Source organism: Ascaphus truei, chromosome 14, assembly GCF_040206685.1.
Source record: "Ascaphus truei isolate aAscTru1 chromosome 14, aAscTru1.hap1, whole genome shotgun sequence".
NCBI classification, from domain to species: Eukaryota; Metazoa; Chordata; class Amphibia; order Anura; family Ascaphidae; genus Ascaphus; species Ascaphus truei.
The window spans coordinates 14,215,777-14,233,571 of NC_134496.1; the positions used below are offsets into that span (position 1 = coordinate 14,215,777).

Below are 17,795 nucleotides of genomic sequence, written 5' to 3' on the forward strand. Positions count from 1 at the left end.
CAGTGAAAAACATCTGTTTATCTTACACCTCCTGGGTCCAAAACTGTTTTCCATGCCCCTTGATCCCGGACAGAATGTTTCTTGTCGATTCAAGATAGTGGTAGAAACCTTGCTACCTGTTAAATATTTTGACTTTCGGGGTGTATGTAACCCAAAAGGACATTAAAACTCTACCTGCACATCGGGAATATTACTATCCCATTGACCTGATACCTGGAGCTACTATTCGCTTTGGTTGTATTAACCAGCTGTCCGGTAATCGAAGTATTGCCCCAACACGTAAATGAAAACCTGGAAAAGGAGTTTATTACTCTGCCTCCCGCTGGGGCACCCCTATTTTTTTTGTCCCTAAAAAAGGGGGAACCTTGAGATAATTTATAGAACACCATGTTCTGAATGAGATCACCATGAAGAACCGAAACCCACTAGCGCTAATTCCGGAACTTTTGGATCAAGTAAAGGACACCGCGGACTTCACTAAATTCGATCTTTGAAGGGCCTATAACTTACTTCGCATCCAGCTGGCAGCGAATGGGAAACGGCCTTCTGAACATGGTTCGTAAACTATATATTTCTGGACATTTTGATCTGTTCCTTATATATAGTGACGAATGGCTCTCTTTTGTAGCGCATCCGTCTGTCGGCTCTTCAGGACATAGTCTTCTAGGGTTATTCGGAATAGTCTTTTAGGGTTATTCAGAGAAACAAATGGATAATATGAAGCATTATATTGCTTAATTCAGGCTTCGGCCTGCTTTATTTTGTCCCAGAAGGGGACTGCAACTTTGATATCCACATTAGAGGCACTCAGCCATTAACCTTCAGCAGTTTATCCTTATATCAGTGACACTCCATATTTCAGACTGTAGAGGGAGAGGGGGGTTGGCTCAGTATTAAAGGGGTTGCACCCCATATGGCCACTCCCTGACCTCACCAGGGAGGCAAGGGGTTAACTGGACTGCGGTCCAGGAATGTGGCTTACACCTTGTCATGTCAGGAAAATGTATGTTCCCCTGTTCCCATGTTTCATTATAATCCTGTATTTTAATGTTTTAAAGTGCATTTCTGTATCTCCGTTTCCGGTGGTCGCAGAGAGTTGAAATTTGGCCAATATGTAGCGTCACTGTAGGCATTAAAAACTAGCAAATTTCGACCCACTGAGCCCCCAGAACGGAACTTATTAATATGTGAAAATATTAAAGTGTATATGGTATTTTGGATCTGCTCTGAAAATGCAGACTCCATCTGCTATGCTAAATAGGTCAGGAAGGGCAGCCGGATGATTTAACATAAAGCCCTGTGATCAAAAGTTAACTGCCCTGATTGTTTACACTAGGAACCAAGTATTAATCAACCGACTCTGCCACTCTAATTGTTACCTGAGGGCGGAGAAGCGTCAAACTGGAGTTGTTTGTAAGTGGTATATCTACACCTACAAACAATGAAGCTCCTGCCAGATACTTCATTTGGTAGACTGGTCGTCGCCCCTGATTTAATTATGGGGCTACAGAAATAAGACCCTCAGAGTCCCAGTACACATGGGCTAACTAGATGGGGGGCATGGTTTAAACTGTGTCTCCACGTTAGGGATTGGATACAGATAATTGTTCACCAATAGTCTGTATTCAATGTTAAGAATAGGGTTACACAGGTATATAAACTGGGTCAACCCTACAGTTTTTAGTAGGAGTTGTGCTTCTGATTCCACCTGGAATGTCACCGGATTGCTGGAGAATTGCTAGCTGATACTTCTCCATTCCCCAACCCTAAGTAAGTGTTACCTTCTTGCCTGTTAATTGTACTATATTGCTGTGTTCACCTTCTTAAGCAATATATATATTTTATTATATCTAAGCCTCGTTCAGTTCAACCCAGATATTTGGAGTTCATTATATCTTGTCATAAGCTACCGTGACACAGACACCCTGTTACACTAAGGCCTTGTTTATATTCTGTGACGTCACCCAGCACCGCTGCCGAGCAGCATAGTGATTATACCGGAAAGAAAGAGCAGAGGAGGCTCGGAGGCGTGGCCTTGAGCGGGTCTCCCTCAGTGGCTGAACCGCTCACGTGATGCGGACGTCGCAAGAAAAAAAAAACAATTTTGTCAGTCTCTTCCCCAGCCGTCCGCCTTGCAGTACGGCGCGCTGCAACCATCGCCAGTGGTATGAACAGTTTTGTTGGATTCCTGCAACTTGTTTTGGCGCCGCGTGATACCGCGTGCGTTTGTGTATAATCACTACCATAGAAACAAAATCTTAAAAATAACACCTACTCCTCTATGTGAGACATACTATACAGTAGCTCTTCTCTCTAATTGGCTCGCCAACTAACCTGGTTCCCAGCTTTAAATAACACCCTCCCATTTAGGGTTACTATATATGCAATAATATCCACAGTTCTAGGCACAGAAATATACGTTGTTTTAGTCCTTATCGTTTGTTGGGAACAGCGTCCCAAGAGATTCCATGCAGTACTTCCGGATCCTACAACACGTGAAGGGGGTGTCCTCCCCGAACTGGATCCAGGGGAGCAGCGTGCCCCCAGCCTCTAGGAGAGAGACTGAAGCAGCAAACCTAGCTGCCATAAATACCTGTTCCTTAATTAGGAGAGCAGGTGAGGGGAACCAGAACCACTGTAAAGTCTGGTATGGATTTCCTATCCACCAGCCTTGGTGACTGAATCTGTGGATGGATCACTTCCACACACTGTCTGCACTTTCATATATAAAAAAAATCGGATAGAAAGCTGCCCACTATCGTGTGTGTGTATTATATGGGGAAAAAGAGAGGCGCACTCTCCTAGGCCTCGTTCAGGGTGCTGGCTTCGGAGGGAGGGCGTGCTGCCGTGCGTGCTGCCGTGAGAAACAAAGTATTCAATTTAAATACTGGTTTTCAGGGTAGCAACCGCCCTGTCTCCGAAGCCAGGAGTTGAAGCTGACTACAGTTTCAATAAACAAAAATTTTGTTTTTTGGAACTGCAGCAGTGTCACTGGGACCTAGGCAGCCAATGAAATCATTCTTCAGAATGATTTCATGACTGCAACTTGGATACTTAACCTGCTGTCTGTAGCCCCGCCCCCTCCCCAACGCTGAAAAGTCGGCTGGGGGATAAACACAGATCGCCCAGCAAACTGCAGCACTGCCTCCCTCCCGCCCTCCCTCCAAGTCCTGCAGCTGGCACCCTGAACGAGGCCCTAGTGTAATATTGCTTGGACAATTTATTACACAGTTAAAAACCTCAGTAGTTCAACTCACAAACGTCGGTAACATCGCATTTCTGAGTGCAATACTCAATCAGTCCCCAGCTTGGCTGTGTATACTCCATACTGCTTCCACATGTTTAGTCAGCGTTGTGTGCCTTCCGCATTAGCCGCAAACCAGAAGTAGTGCCGGTACACGTTGAACTCAGTCCCCCGGCAGATTGTAGCTCAACTCAGGGTTTCGCCAAACTCCTCTGGCTGGTCCCTGAGTTGTAAGCCGGGCTGTCCTTCACAGAGCTTCACACACTGCAATCCCATGTTGCAAGTATCAGTATTGTACTGTTCTATGTATGTATTTTGGTTGTGCATCTACAAAGGGAGCCTGATTAAACATTATAAGTAATTAATTAGCATCAGCTGACCCCAGTGCATTAAGAGAGTGGTGGATCCAGTAGCTCTTTAGCCTCTGAAGAAGTGGCTTAGACGCAACGAAACGTGTAAGGCGGTCAAGATCCCCAGCGACGGTACTTGCAACATGGGATTGCGGTGTGTGAAGCTCTGTGAAGGACAGTCTGGCTTACCACTCGGGGACCAGCCACAGGAGTTGTGTGTATGTGTGTATATATACATACACACACACCTCTGCAGGAGAGAGCACACTCTGACACTGAGATCATGACCCACCATGCATTGCGTATCGCTAACATCCTTATACAGTGCAACGTGTTCACTATCAATGTATAGATACTCTGTATCATTCTACAGAGTGGTGTGTTTATTATCAGTGAACAGAGATACTCCGAATCATTACTGAGCGCAGCATGTTCATTATCAGTGTATAGATAGTTAGTATTAATATACACTGCGTTCACGAAAAAAAAGGGACCCCTTTTGTTTTTCATCATATCTTATATATTCCTTGCTCAATCCCCATATAAATGTGTAGGCCTGTTCTGCAGATTAACACTATATAAGAAGCAACAAAAGACAAAAATCCCTAGTGCTGCATCTAACGTGACATATTATATAGTTAAATACTTATCTGTTTATAAGTTTAGCCAGGACTGGTTCTTTGCTACCAGCCTGCACTCACTGGCAGTAAGCCCTGGTAAGAGCAGGCCTGCCAGTATCTATCATGGGTTTTCCCCACTCTCTGCAGTTTGAGTGGGGAGGAGGTGGAACTAGGCCTGAGTATATCAAATCCTGGATCAGACATGGTGCCCTCCTCCTGGCTGTACTTAAGGGTGATTGCCGCCCAAATTTAGTAGTGCTTCTCCCCACTGAGAGAGGCAGGTCACACAGCAGAGTGCCTGAGCATTGGGCCTTTTCTGTTCCCCTTCCCCCTTGGGGAGAGTGAGTGTGCACCTTTCCCCTGCCTCTGCCAGAGGGGTAGGGAAGAGGTAGGACAGCTGCGGGGGCCCTTGACCAGTAGTGGTTGTCCAGGGACCATCGTACAGCTGGGTAGCCGACTCAGAGGCTATAATTGGGCAGGCCACTGCCGTGTTGTGAGTGCTGACCCAATAAAGCCGTTCCTGTTTATATATCTCCTGCCTGGTGTGTGATCTTACTGTGAAAGTAGAGGGAGTATTTCTACCGTAGGAGATCGCCTCCATTCATCTGGAGGCGCTGCACTGCTAGAGAACCACTTTGGGTATGTACCCCAGAAACCTGTCCTGTGTCCCCACACACATCGGCGGACGACTCAGCCCTCCTGCTTACCAACAGGTAGCATGCACCACACACGCTGTAATGGCAGAAACTCCCATTGGGTGGGGGAAACGCTGTTACATAAGCAAGGGTCATTTAGTTTAATTCTTTGGCCAAAGTATTTAAAACCTACAGCTACGTCACGGTGTGACCCGTCCTAACACTGCTGCACCTGCAAAAAGGCTCTCATCGTCCCCACTGCCCGCGGCTTCGCGCGCTATGGCGTGCACGGCGCGAACAAGATACGGCCCTCTATGGGGCCGGCCGCAGTCACTGCCTGCGCGCGCCTGCAGAAAGCGCGATGAGCAACCGTCTTTGCCGAAAAATAAGATTTATGTCTCTTGGAGCGTCGGCCGAGCACTGGCCACGTTGCGGCGGCGGCGCTTCAGCCAATGAGGGCAAACCAGCCGTGTGATGTCATGGCCATGCCCGCGCCACGCCCCACCCCCCTTCGCAATCTCCTGCTCTTCTTCGGACACCCAACCGCAAACCACATATCGCGGCTGAAACTAGTGCATGCGCTGCCTGGTGCTCCGGAGCACGCAGTGACCGGGGGCCGAAGCCTTATGGAGGGAGCGCTGTCTTTAATAGACAGGTAATTTACAGGTGCTTAGCAAGAACTGCCATTAAAAAGGTGGGATGAGTGCGCTTAGAAATATGGAGGAAGGATCACTCCATGTTCTCTTACCGTGCACCCCAAAACTGGAACAGTCTACCGGAGACTCTCACAGCTGCCACCAGTCTAAATTCTTTCAAAACTTAAGTCTGTAACTGTTTCATACGCCCATAATATATATTATCTGTAACTGTGCACGCAATGTCTTGTATATAATGTATACCCTGCTCATTTATGTAACTGTATTTGTAACCATGTATTATTTGTCATTTTAACTCTAAGCCCAGGACATTCTTGAAAACGAGAGGTAACTCTCAATGTATTACTTCCTGGCAAAACATTTTTATAAATAAAGTAAATGCTGTTTTACCAACGGGCATTAACAAACGCTTTTAGTTTTTTCATCATATCTTATATATTTCTCACTCCATCCCCATGGAAAAGTTGCACAGTGGTCGGTCTGTTCTGTAGATTAACACTATATAAGAAGCACAATGTAGACAATCAACGGATGTTAACTAAATTGATGTCACTGTATTATGTGAACAGGTCCCAGATACGCTGCGGGAGGTGCGTGTTCATTAAACGGGAAATAGGAGTTTTTCCTTTGTGGCGCGTAAGTGTGTTACACTGCTAAGAGATAATGGGGCGGGGCAGGACTGCAGGCCTGTCTGAGAATGTGCTCACAAGTGATATTTTTATTTGTTGTACCCTGTACGGCGGAGGGTCTTTGTAGGGTTACCATATTTCACTACTCCAAAAAAAAGAGGACGCCAAACTGGAACATCCATCGCGCATGCGCAGTCGGCGGTCATCGCTCGGGTATGTGTGGCCACAAATTCGGACGTGTAGTCACCTTCGTTTTTGTCACTTTTTTACCCACCATCCTTTATATAATGTGCGGTTGTAATCTAATCTGAAACACGAAGATTACTATAAAGTTTCAGTTCAAAGTGTGTGTTCAAAATGTCCTCCTGCAGCTGAAATGCGTGCCCGCCGACGCGAACGCCGCGGTCTGATTGCATCATCGATAACGCGCTGACCCAGCGTATCCCACTTAGTTTTTCAGTGCTCATAGCGACCGTCCTTTATCAGGAAACATTTCATGGAAGTGTTTTGGACCAGAGTTCTTTCTCTGTCTCCGACACTTTATAACGCGCTCATCTTCTTCGCTAAACACCATTTTGGAACTATGCACGTGATGAGTTCATCACGCCGCCAACAATTCCGCAGAACATTTATTAGATTATCAAATCTGACTGATAACAAAGACACTGAGTGTGAAGCAGGTTCAATTCCCGGCGTTAGCTCCTTGTGACCTTGGGCAAGTCACTTTATCTCCCTGTGCCTCAGGCGCCAAGAACATAGAGTGTAAGCTCCACGGGGCAGGGACAGTGTCTGTGACATTCCTATGTGCTGCGTACAGCGCTATTCTGTAATTGCAATGCACTGAGTCCCATTGGGAGAAAAGCGCAATATGAAATAAAGTTATATCTTTCTTACATGTAATAATCTCCTGTGACAGACCGAGAATTGCTCACATTTTCATGAAAATGTTGTGATTTTTTGGCGAGATATGATGAAAAATAAAAGGGGTCCCGGTTTTTCTGAACACTGTGTATAGTGCAGTGCTTATTATCAGGGAAGTGTATAGAGAGCCTCAGCCTTATTATACAGAGCAGTGTTCATTATCATTGTATATATAGTGTACTCAGCATCATTATACAGTGCAGCGTGTATCTTACTAAACCTATCGAGATTTAGCCGAAGTCTCAATTGAATTTTCAAACCGTTTGAAAAACCTGCGAACCTTTTCACCAAACGTTTGGCACCAAAATTTCTGCGAAAATTACAAAAATTGCATTCAATTGTAAACAGTCGCTATTTCGTTTTTCTAAAGTGGCGAGATAGCAGCAACACAACGTGTGTGTGTGTGATAGGCATAGGGTGTGTGTGTATCTGTGTGAGAGGCGTAGGGTGTGTGTGTGAGAGGTGCAGGGTGTGTGTGTGACACTTTTTTTAAACTTCAATCGAGTTTGGAACGTGAAAGTAATTGAAATGAAAACGCGGCCCACGGACGTTTAGCGCTAAGCGAGCTTGTGGTTAACGCACGCACGAAATCTGCACATCTGTTATTATAGAGCGCAGTGTGTGCATTATCAGTGTATAGAGATACTCCGCATCATTATCAGTGTATAGATATACTCATCATCATTATACAGCGCAGTGTGTGCATTATCAGTGTATAGATACTTATCATTAATATAGGGTGCAGCATATTTATTATTAGTGGTGTGAAAGTGTATGGAGATACTCATCATCATTATACAGCGCAGCGCGTTCATTATCAGTGTATAGAGATACTTATCATTATACAGAGCAGCGCGTTCATTATCAGTGCATGGAGATACTCGGCATCATTATACAGCACAGCGTGTTCATTATCAGTGCATAGAGATACTCACCATCAATATACAATGCAACGTGTTAATTATATGATGCTGCATGTTCATGATCATTGTATAGGGATACTCTCCATAATTATACAGCACAGCATGTTCATTATCAGTGTATAGATACTTCACATCATTATATAGTGCAGAGTATTTATTATCAAGGGTGTAGAAGTACATATAGTATCAAGATACTCACGATCATTAGATATTGCTGCATCTTCATTATCAATGTATAGAGACAGCATAATTATACAGTGTATTGAGATACTCTGCATCATTATATAGCGGGTTATGTTCATTATCGGTCGTTAGAGATTATCAGCATCATTCTACAGTGCAGCATGTTCATTATAATTGTATAGACATACTCCCCATTATATAGTCCAGCATGTTTATTATCAGTCTATAGATAGTATTATTGTACGTCACAGCACGCCCATTATCAGTGTATAGATACTCAGCCTTATTATACATAGCAGTGTGTGCATTATAAATATATAGAAACTCTGCATTGTTATACAGGCATACCCCGCATTAACGTACGCAATGGGACCGGAGCATGTATGTAAAGCGAAAATGTACTTAAAGTGAAGCACTACCTTTTCCCCACTTATTGATGCATGTTCTGTACTGCAATCGTCATAACTGATGTAAATAACGCATTTGTAACAGGCTCTATAGTCTCCCCACTTGCGCACAGCTTTGGTACAGGTAGGGAGCCGGTATTGCTGTTCAGGACGTGCTGACAGGCGCATGCGTGAGCTGCCGTTTGCCTATTGGGCGGTATGTACTTACTCGCGAGTGTACTTAAAGTGAGTGTACTTAAAGCGGGGTATGCCTGTACACTGTTCATATATCTCATTCAGTATAGATACATGAAGGATCTTCCTTGTCCCTCCACTCCTCACCTGGGTGATGCTATCCCTCATGGTTGGGGACCTCCCCCTCCTCGTCGTGGTGGTGGCCATGGTAGTGGTTGTTTCCATGATGGTGGTGGACATGTCAGCCAGAAGCGTGGTGGCTGTTGTTTCCGTAGTCATGACAGACGGCACCTCCCCAACCAGCCTGAGGTTGCCCTCCGTCCTGACGTTGGGGTCGCTCTCAGCGGCCAAGGACAGCACCTTCAGCCCATTATAGTACAGGCCAGAAATCTGGCCCTGGAATGGGCGCCCCTGGTCCTTCCCACCCACCTTGATGGCCGCTTGGCTGTTGAAGATGGTCAGCTGCCGACCTGGGGGGAAAAGGAGGTGAAAGGAGAGGAGATTTATCAAGGGCCTGTGTTGGGTAAACAAAAGAATAGATCTCAAGACCATCATCTGACCGAGTTCCACTTATCTAGAGTGAGTGTCACTCTTATTAAGAAACATCTCTAGAGCATCATCTTACCACACCCAGAAAAACTTACCACTGCATCATTGGTAGACATCTCAAGAGCATCATATGCTCAAGTCCCACTTATCTTGAGTGAGCATCACTCTTATTGTGAAACATCTTCTGACCACATCTAGACCAAGTTTACCATAGCATTATTAGTAGACATCTTAAGGGCATCATCTGATCAAGTCCCACATACCGTATCTAGTGTGATTGTCACTTTTATTGAGAAACATCTCTAGAGCATCATCTAACCATATGTAGACCAAGTTTTCCATAACATCACAGGCATAAATCTCAAGAGCAACAATCGATCTAGTCCCATTTATAGTGTCTAACTTATTGAGAAACATCTCTACAGCATCATATGACCAAATCTAGCCCAAGTTTGCAATATCATAATTTGACTAATTGGAAGACATCTCCAGAGTATAGTCTGACCACATCTAGACTATAATTACAATATCATTATTGGTAGACATCTCGAGAGCATCGTCTTGTCATATTTTACTTTTCTAGAGGAGGTGTCATTGAGAAACATCTCTAAAGCATCAGGTGATCATTTCCAGACAGTTCCACTACAGAGCAAGAGATGTGACTGAGAATCACTCATTTAGAGACAGTCCCACGATGGAAGACCTTTCAAAAGCATCATCTCACCAAGACCTATTCATCTGAAATGAATGGAACTCATTGGAGGACATCTCCATAACTTAATTTGCCAAAGTCATGACTACTACAGTAGTATTATTTATCTCATCTCCAGAGCATCTTTTGGACTGAGTGTAATTTGATAAGGTCTCCAGAACATCTTTTGACCAGGTGCGTCTCATCTGAAATAAATATCACTCGATAGGAAGACACCTCCAGAACCTCAACTGTCAAGATCTCAGGATTATCTCAACAAGTTACACTCATTTAAAGTGAGTCTCACTCATTAGAAGTGATCTTCAGAGCATTATCTTCCAAGTGTCACTCGTTGGGTCTTCATCTAACTACAGATGTGAGACATTTTCACCAAAGTTCGCTAATCAGGCAGACTATGCTCTTTTCTTGCTATTTATTAAAAAAAAAAATGTTTGACAAGCATTAAAAGGCAATGTGCAGGTTACATAACTTTATTTACTGCCATTTCTTGAGGACCATTTGCGAAAACATTTAAGAGAAATGTCTGGAAAAAAATAGCAAAACTCATTAGAAGACAATTGCACATTTTATTTTTAACCAAAGTTTACTAATTTTAGTTGTCTCCCTTGCTAGAGGGAGTGTCAATCATCTAAAGACATCTCCAGTGCATCATCTGGAGTAAGGTTCAATCATGGGAGTGAGTGGCACTCACTGGAGTAAGATATGTCTAAGAGATGTGATTAAGTCTCACTCACTTAGAGTGAGTCTTACTTGTTGGAAGACATGCTGTACTCAATGTCACAGTCGGCAAATCTTGGTGAGTGATCCAGGCAGGTTTGAAAACTATCTCTATACTGTAGCATCATTTGACCAAGCCCTGCATATTGTGAAGTGAGCTGTGCGAGACCCATTTGGGATGTATGTTTGTAGAGGTCTCTATGACTGAAAAGTGGTTAGTAAAAAAAGATCCCACTCTTCAAATCACGAGTGAAACGATTTCCAGAAGTGAATGTCGCTCAATGGGTGACATCAGTAGTCTCATAAATCTATTTCTGGTCTGGAAACCACGAATCTTATTCTTTCTTTTAGTTTCTGGATCTCCAGAACAGAATCTCACCAACTCATGCTCTATTGGAGCGAATTTCATTTATCAGAAGATGATCTCACTCACCTTCAGCATCAGTGGTTTCAGAAACTTGAACTCACTCTTACAAATAATTAAAATAACCCTACATGTTTGTCTCTAGGCTGAGGCAGCAGTCCTCAGAGCAGTGTTGTGATTCCTTCATGTGGGAAAATGTTACTTTAAACATTTATAAAATGACAGTATTTTTGTAAAAATCTAAGGGGGTCTAAGTATTAAGGCACTTTTCAAGCAAAACCGAGGACTTTCCATCCTGTATCAAAGCATTTTGCCTAAATTGTGCCCTCATCTTGAGGGTGGCAACCTCCTACCTAATTAAAGCTCACCCACTCCCACATTTAAATGGTTAAAAGCTCACTCCATAGCATCTCCCACTCTCAGGGGAACTTGCTTGCTTGCAGTTTGATTGTGACAAATCTAATACAGAGTGCTTTTCCTGGTAATGTACAGGTTAATAAAAGCTTCAGTCAGACTTAGAACTATGCAACTAATTTTGACAGATTTATTATAAATCATTCTTCCTGGTAATGTACAGATTATTAAGAATTTATATTAGTGTTAGGAGCCCTTGAGATGTGGTCTGCCATGCAGTGGCTCAGGGGCTTACAACAATTTGGCCAAAATGTTAAACTAAAAGACCATTTTATTTAATAGATATCTATACATATATATTTAGGCACTGTACCGTGTATGAGTTTCACTGGATGTGCACTGAGCTCTGTCTGTGTTTTATGTTCTGTCTCTGGTTTTAAACCCCCATTTTGTACCCTGGGGAGAGTCAGTAGGAGGAGTTGGGGATTAGTTACATGGTGCAGATTATAAGGAGATGTATCACATTCTGCGTCTCTGCCCCAGCTTGCACCTTGGGGAGAGTCAGTAGGAGGAGTTGGGGGAGTTACATGGTGCACAGATTATAATGAGATGTATCACATTCTGCGTCTCTGCCCCAGCTTGCACCTTGGGGAGAGTCAGTAGGAGGAGTTGGGGGAGTTACATGGTGCACAGATTATAATGAGATGTATCACATTCTGCGTCTCTGCCCCAGTTTGCACCTTGGGGAGAGTCAGTAGGAGGAGTTGGGGGTGTTACATGGTACACAGATTATAATGAGATGTATCACACTCTGCGTCTCTGCCCCAGCTTGCACCTTGGGGAGAATCAGTAGGAGGAGTTGGGGAGAGTTACATGGGGCACAGATTATAATGAGATGTATCACATTCTGCGTCTCTGCCCCAGTTTGCACCTTAGGGAGAGTCAGTAGGAAGAGTTGGGGAGGAGTTACATGGTGCACAGATGATAATGAGATGTATCACATTCTGCGTCTCTGCCCCAGCTTGCACCTTGGGGAGAGTCAGTAGGAGGAGTTGGGGGGAGTTACATGGTGCACAGATGATAATGAGATGTATCACATTCTGCGTCTCTGCCCCAGCTTGCACCTTGGGGAGAGTCAGGAGGAGTTGGGGGAGTTACATGGGGCACAGATTATAATGAGATGTATCACATTCTGCGTCTCTGCCCCAGCTTGCACCTTGGGGAGAGTCAGTAGGAGTTGGGGAGCAGTTACATGGTGCACAGATGATCATGAGATGTGTCACATTCTGCGTCACTCTGCATCTTTCTTTTTGTCTTTTATTTGCCCTCAAAAAAATCCTCTACATCTGAGGTGGCGTACACGTAAGTCTAACATACTGCATAAAACTGTTCTTACATCTGCCGCCAATCTGCTCCAAAGACCGCGCAGTGCATATAAACACGCTTTTCTCTACGTTGATACATAGACCATAATTATTTTTGCTGTCGAATTGTCAAAATCCCACTTAATAGATCAGCCATAAAGAAATCTTCAGAGAGTAGTTTAAAGTTTTGGTTTTGCACTTGGAGACGTTATCGTTATGTTTTATATCATTATTCCCTATCTCAGCCCTGCCATTCTTTCCTGTACACATTCTGGTCTATTACACCCAAACGTCATTTATTTGGATCATGTTGGCTAAATCAGAAACTAATGATGTTGATAGACATTCATTGGCAGTGTGACCGGGTGGTTTCCCTGTCTAATAGCTATGCAGGGAAAACATGTGTAGCTGCTGAGTCCAGCAGTGAGCTGGTTAATCTCAGCCTGAGAGCAGACTGGGGTAATTAACAATCTTTCACCTAGCTCGTTAGGAGGGTTCAAAAGCCTGTATCTTCCTGCAGTCTGGGCCTCTCTCTGGTCTGAGTACAGACCACACGTGCGTGTCCTTGCCTCCTAGGGACACCAGGCCTCTATGGCTTCAATACGCTGGGCAACTGAACTTTGCCCCAGGAAAGCCCTAACCTTCATTTTGCTGCACCTTGGCTGAGGAAAAGCCGGTGTTTTTGTTTGTGGCATTTTGGCAAAATAAAACCCTACAATTATTTTTCCCAAAACGGTCTCCTGTTTTCACCTCTGCTCGCAGCTCCTACCTATGGTGTGAGAAGTGGGATGAGAGATGGCCCTTGGATTGCAAAGGGTCTCCCGAGACCATCGGGGGAAATGTTTATGGGGGGGCGGGGGGTTGTTTACAAACAGCTTGCGCAAGAGGAGTTAGGCTGCGCTTATAGTGCCGGCGACACGACATAGCATCAAACCAAATGCATTGCCACCGTCGCGTGCGCTTATAGTAAGCATCGCCGTCACTATAAGCGCAGCCTAAGACGGAAGAACCACGTGAGGAGGTGATCAGAAAAGGAGCTACAAATTCAGGCAGAAAAACAAGGTACACTGTGCTGAATAAAGCAATAAATGTCACAGTCTGATTGCTAAAGACGGTGACCCACACGTGTGGGGAGAAAAGATTGTTTTTTAAAATGGCTGCTCAGCCAGAGTTTATCTGGTGGTTTGCTGTAGTACAGCCGGCACAGCATGAGGGAGACGCAACAGCAAAATGTCCGTATGTTTTGGCTGTGGTGAGCCTCAGCCGGACTAGTTGTGTCCCTACGACTGTAAATGTATCTTCTTTCTTTTCTTTGTTTCGGTAGGCCCTAACGCATCAGTCATAGTGAGATCACACTCATTGTCCAAATCCCCAGCAGTTTCACAGCACTCACGGGCAGTATAAAGGACTCGGGGGCATCCCTTAAGGTTGGAGGAAAGGAGATTTCACCAGCAACAAAGGAAAAGGTTCTTTACAGTAAGGGCAGTTACAGTGTGGGATTCATTACCCATGGAGACTGTGATGGCAGATACAATAGATATGTTCAAAAAAAAGGTTGGACATCTTTTTAGAAAGGAAAGGTATACAGGGATATACCAAATAAGTATACATGGGAAGGATGTTGATCCAGGGAGTAATCTGATTGCCAATTCTTGGAGTCAGGAAGGAATTTATTTTTCCCCTTATGAGATATCATTGGATGATATGACTCTGGGGTTTTTTTGTTTGCTTCCTTTGGATCAATAAGGAAGTATAGATATAGGATAAAGTATCTGTCATCTACATTTAGCATAGGTTGAACTTGATGGACGTACGTCTTTTTTCAACCTCATCTACTATGTAACTCACCATGCTTTGCTTGCGGCTGCAGTAGCTGGCGATCACATTTGTTGTAAACGGTGGGCCAGCTGAACAATGAACATGATCGGCAGTTACTGCAGCCTCAAGCAAAGCATGTGAGTGCAGTGAAACTGCGGAGGATTCAAGCAATGAGTGTGATCTCCGTACTGTTGATGCGTTAAGGCCTACCGAAACAAAGAAGAGAAAGAAAAGAGGTTCTCAGCTTACAATGGAGGTTGCAGAAACATTCAGAGATGACCCGGCAAGGTCAGAAGGTAGCCGAGATGTCCTGCAGCCTAGATTGACTGACTAGCGGATTTGTACCGGGAATAGCGGAATCCCCAGAGGGCAGAAGTAGTGTCCCCTGAAGCGGTGTCTATCCAGTTCTGACAGTGGGAATCCCTCAACGAGCCGTCCCAGGGAAGCAGACCAGGAACAAATGAGTGACAATCCCTTGACTCACACGGCAAAGTGCCCGACATGACTTATCTCCTCCGTGAACAATTGGAAAAGGACTGAGAAGCGAAAGCCGAGCTACAGAAGTGTCTGTTCCCAGTTCTCCTTGAGTATGTAACTTGGGAGAAAACCGAGCATCTCTTGCAGAGTGAGTTGGATGACCTGATGACTGATCTGGAGACGGCAAACACTACGATTGCCGCCAAGGATAAGAAGCAGAGCCAAAACCGTTGCTGACCCGAAGCAGAATTATAAGGAGCCTGTGGCAGAAACTGGAGTCTTTCAGAAGAAGGCTCGCAGCCTCATTATAGAGCTTGAAGTCTCAGAAGGAGTTTCACTGGCTCAGAACAGAGCTGGGAGTCTCTCAGAAAGAAATTCGCAGTCTCAGTACAGGGCTGGAAATCTCTCAAAAAGACATTCACGCTCTCAAGACAGAGCTAAAAGTTTCTCATCAGGAGGTCAGCGGTTTCAGTACAGAGCTGGAAGTCTCTTGCCAGGAGGCCTGCAGTCTTGGCACAGAGGTGTATAAATTGAAGGATGCCTACGAAAAGGGGTCCTGAATATTTTAGAGTCTGTAAAAAGGAAGAACAGAAGTATGAAAGAGAAGACTTCAGATTTGACTGATCAGGTCAGTGAAAGAAATGAGAAGCTTCATGAAGGAAAAAAGGTGGAGCAACAAATGGAACAAGAAAAGTTAGAAGTGCAGTTAGCACTGAAAGAAGCAGAGGGCGCTTTGCAGCAGAAAAAGAGCAAATCCCAATGTCTTCAGTCAGAACGGACTCTGCAAGAGAGAAGAGAAGCGCTCTGAGACGTCAGAAATACCGCAGAGTTGCATGTGAAACAGATAATATACTGGCACTCGCCGAGCCAATTCCACAGTTGGGTAGATCTGGAAAGCTCATTTAAATAAACGATTGGAGGGTCCTCCCTACTGTGGTCAGGAAGAAGCCCCAGACAAGGGAGATAATTTGAGAAAGAGGTGATAGGGGTTACATTAAAATCTGGCAAACTACTCAAAAGAAATATCAGATGCTGGCAAACCCTTCTAGGTTCTCTAGACCCTTCTGTCCGCTAACCCAAGCTTCTTCCCCGGGGATGCAAGGGGCGAGAATTTGATCTATGGAAGGAAAGGTGGATCTAAGATGTTGGTGAGATAGACTAATGCAGTTTGAGGAAATGAGAGAGAAATACAATCTCCCACAGTCTGAGATGTTTAAATATATGCAAGCTCGCCATTTTATAAAGCAAAAGCACCCAAGGGAGGAGGAATTTCCAGAGACCACATTATTCGAAGAATTATGCAGGATAACAAAGTATCAAAAAGGGTTAATATCATCCCTGGGTCGAGGCCTAGTTCTGATAAAATACACTCCAGATTACAAATACATGGAACAATGGTCACTGGACTTTCAAACGGAAATACCAAGAGAGGACTGGGAGGTAACGCGGGTAAAATATCTATTTGCACAGTAACAAAATAAATCTACAAAATCATGCTCAGATAGTATTACATCCCCAAGAGATTGAGAGATGTATCCAGAAGCGTCAGATAGATGTTGGAGAGGGTGTGGACAGATAGCGAATATGTCACATGTTTGGTGGTTTTGTCCGGCAATACAGAACTACAGGAAAAAGATACAGAATCTAAGAAAGGAGGCGCTGAGCATTGCAATTCCATTAGATCCAATTGTCATCATTTTAGCCAAACCATTAGAGAATATGACCCCAGCCGCAAATTAATTTCACACACATTAACGGGAGAGAGATACGCAGTGGCAGCGGCGTGGGTGAAAACACTCCCTCTAGAAGAGAAGTCATTAGGAGAATAAATGAGGTCCAGCTTACAGAGAAACGTACGTCATTCCTAAATCATACAACATAGACATTCTATAGGACATGGGAACCATGGGACGGGAGTGGGTAACTGAGCAGGGCAGAACGATGGAGAGCCAAGAGCAGAAGACGTACGGGAAATAATGAGGGCAAAGGATTGAGAGAGGGCTCCCTGAGAAGTACTATCTGCTTTTAAAATATAAACTATATATATATATATATATGTTTCTGTAAACTCATTGTATGAAAATCTCTGTACAAGATGGTTGTTGTTGTCCCCTTTTTTCTGTACCCCTTTATTGTCTGTACCTTTTTTTATCTTTATCCTTTTTGCCCTTTACATTTTATAACTGAAAATCTTAATAAAATACATATTCTCTGGCACTAGAAACAGAAACAGACACCTCACAACCCTGACTGAATCATTCAGAAAAAAGGGATACAAGCCGAAGACATGTACAGTACAAAGACCCTCCTACTGTCTCTGTACGTTCTCCCTACCTACCAATTAGATTGTAAGCTCTTCGGAGCAGGGACGCCTTTTCCTAAATGTTACTTTTATGTCTGAAGCACTTATTCCCTTTATGTGTTATTTGTATTATTTGTTATTTATATGATTGTCACGTGTATTACTGCTGTGAAGCGCTATGTACATTAATGGCACTAAATAAATAAAGAGATATATACATACATACTATTACTGTACCAAAACTATCACACCTGCACTACAAGCCGAACGAGAACACCTTCTCCAATACACAAAGAAATGACTGCACGCATACACCACTAGTGACCACATACCACCCTGCCCTAGAGGGATTGCGAAAAATAATCAAAGATCTGCAACTCATGCTGGCAGAGGACG

At 44.1% G+C, this 17,795-nt stretch overlaps 1 protein-coding gene across 4 annotated transcripts in view; it reads right to left on the reverse strand.

Annotated features, from left to right (window-relative positions):
• Nucleotides 1-17,795, reverse strand: part of LOC142465635 (neurexin-2-beta-like) — a 138,562-nt gene that overhangs the window by 30,799 nt on the left and 89,968 nt on the right. For all 4 annotated transcript variants that reach the window (XM_075569758.1, XM_075569757.1, XM_075569760.1 and 1 more), the window contains one exon: nt 8,890-9,212. In XM_075569758.1, the coding sequence (XP_075425873.1) occupies nt 8,890-9,212 (323 nt within the window). The remainder of the gene's footprint in view (nt 1-8,889; nt 9,213-17,795) is intronic.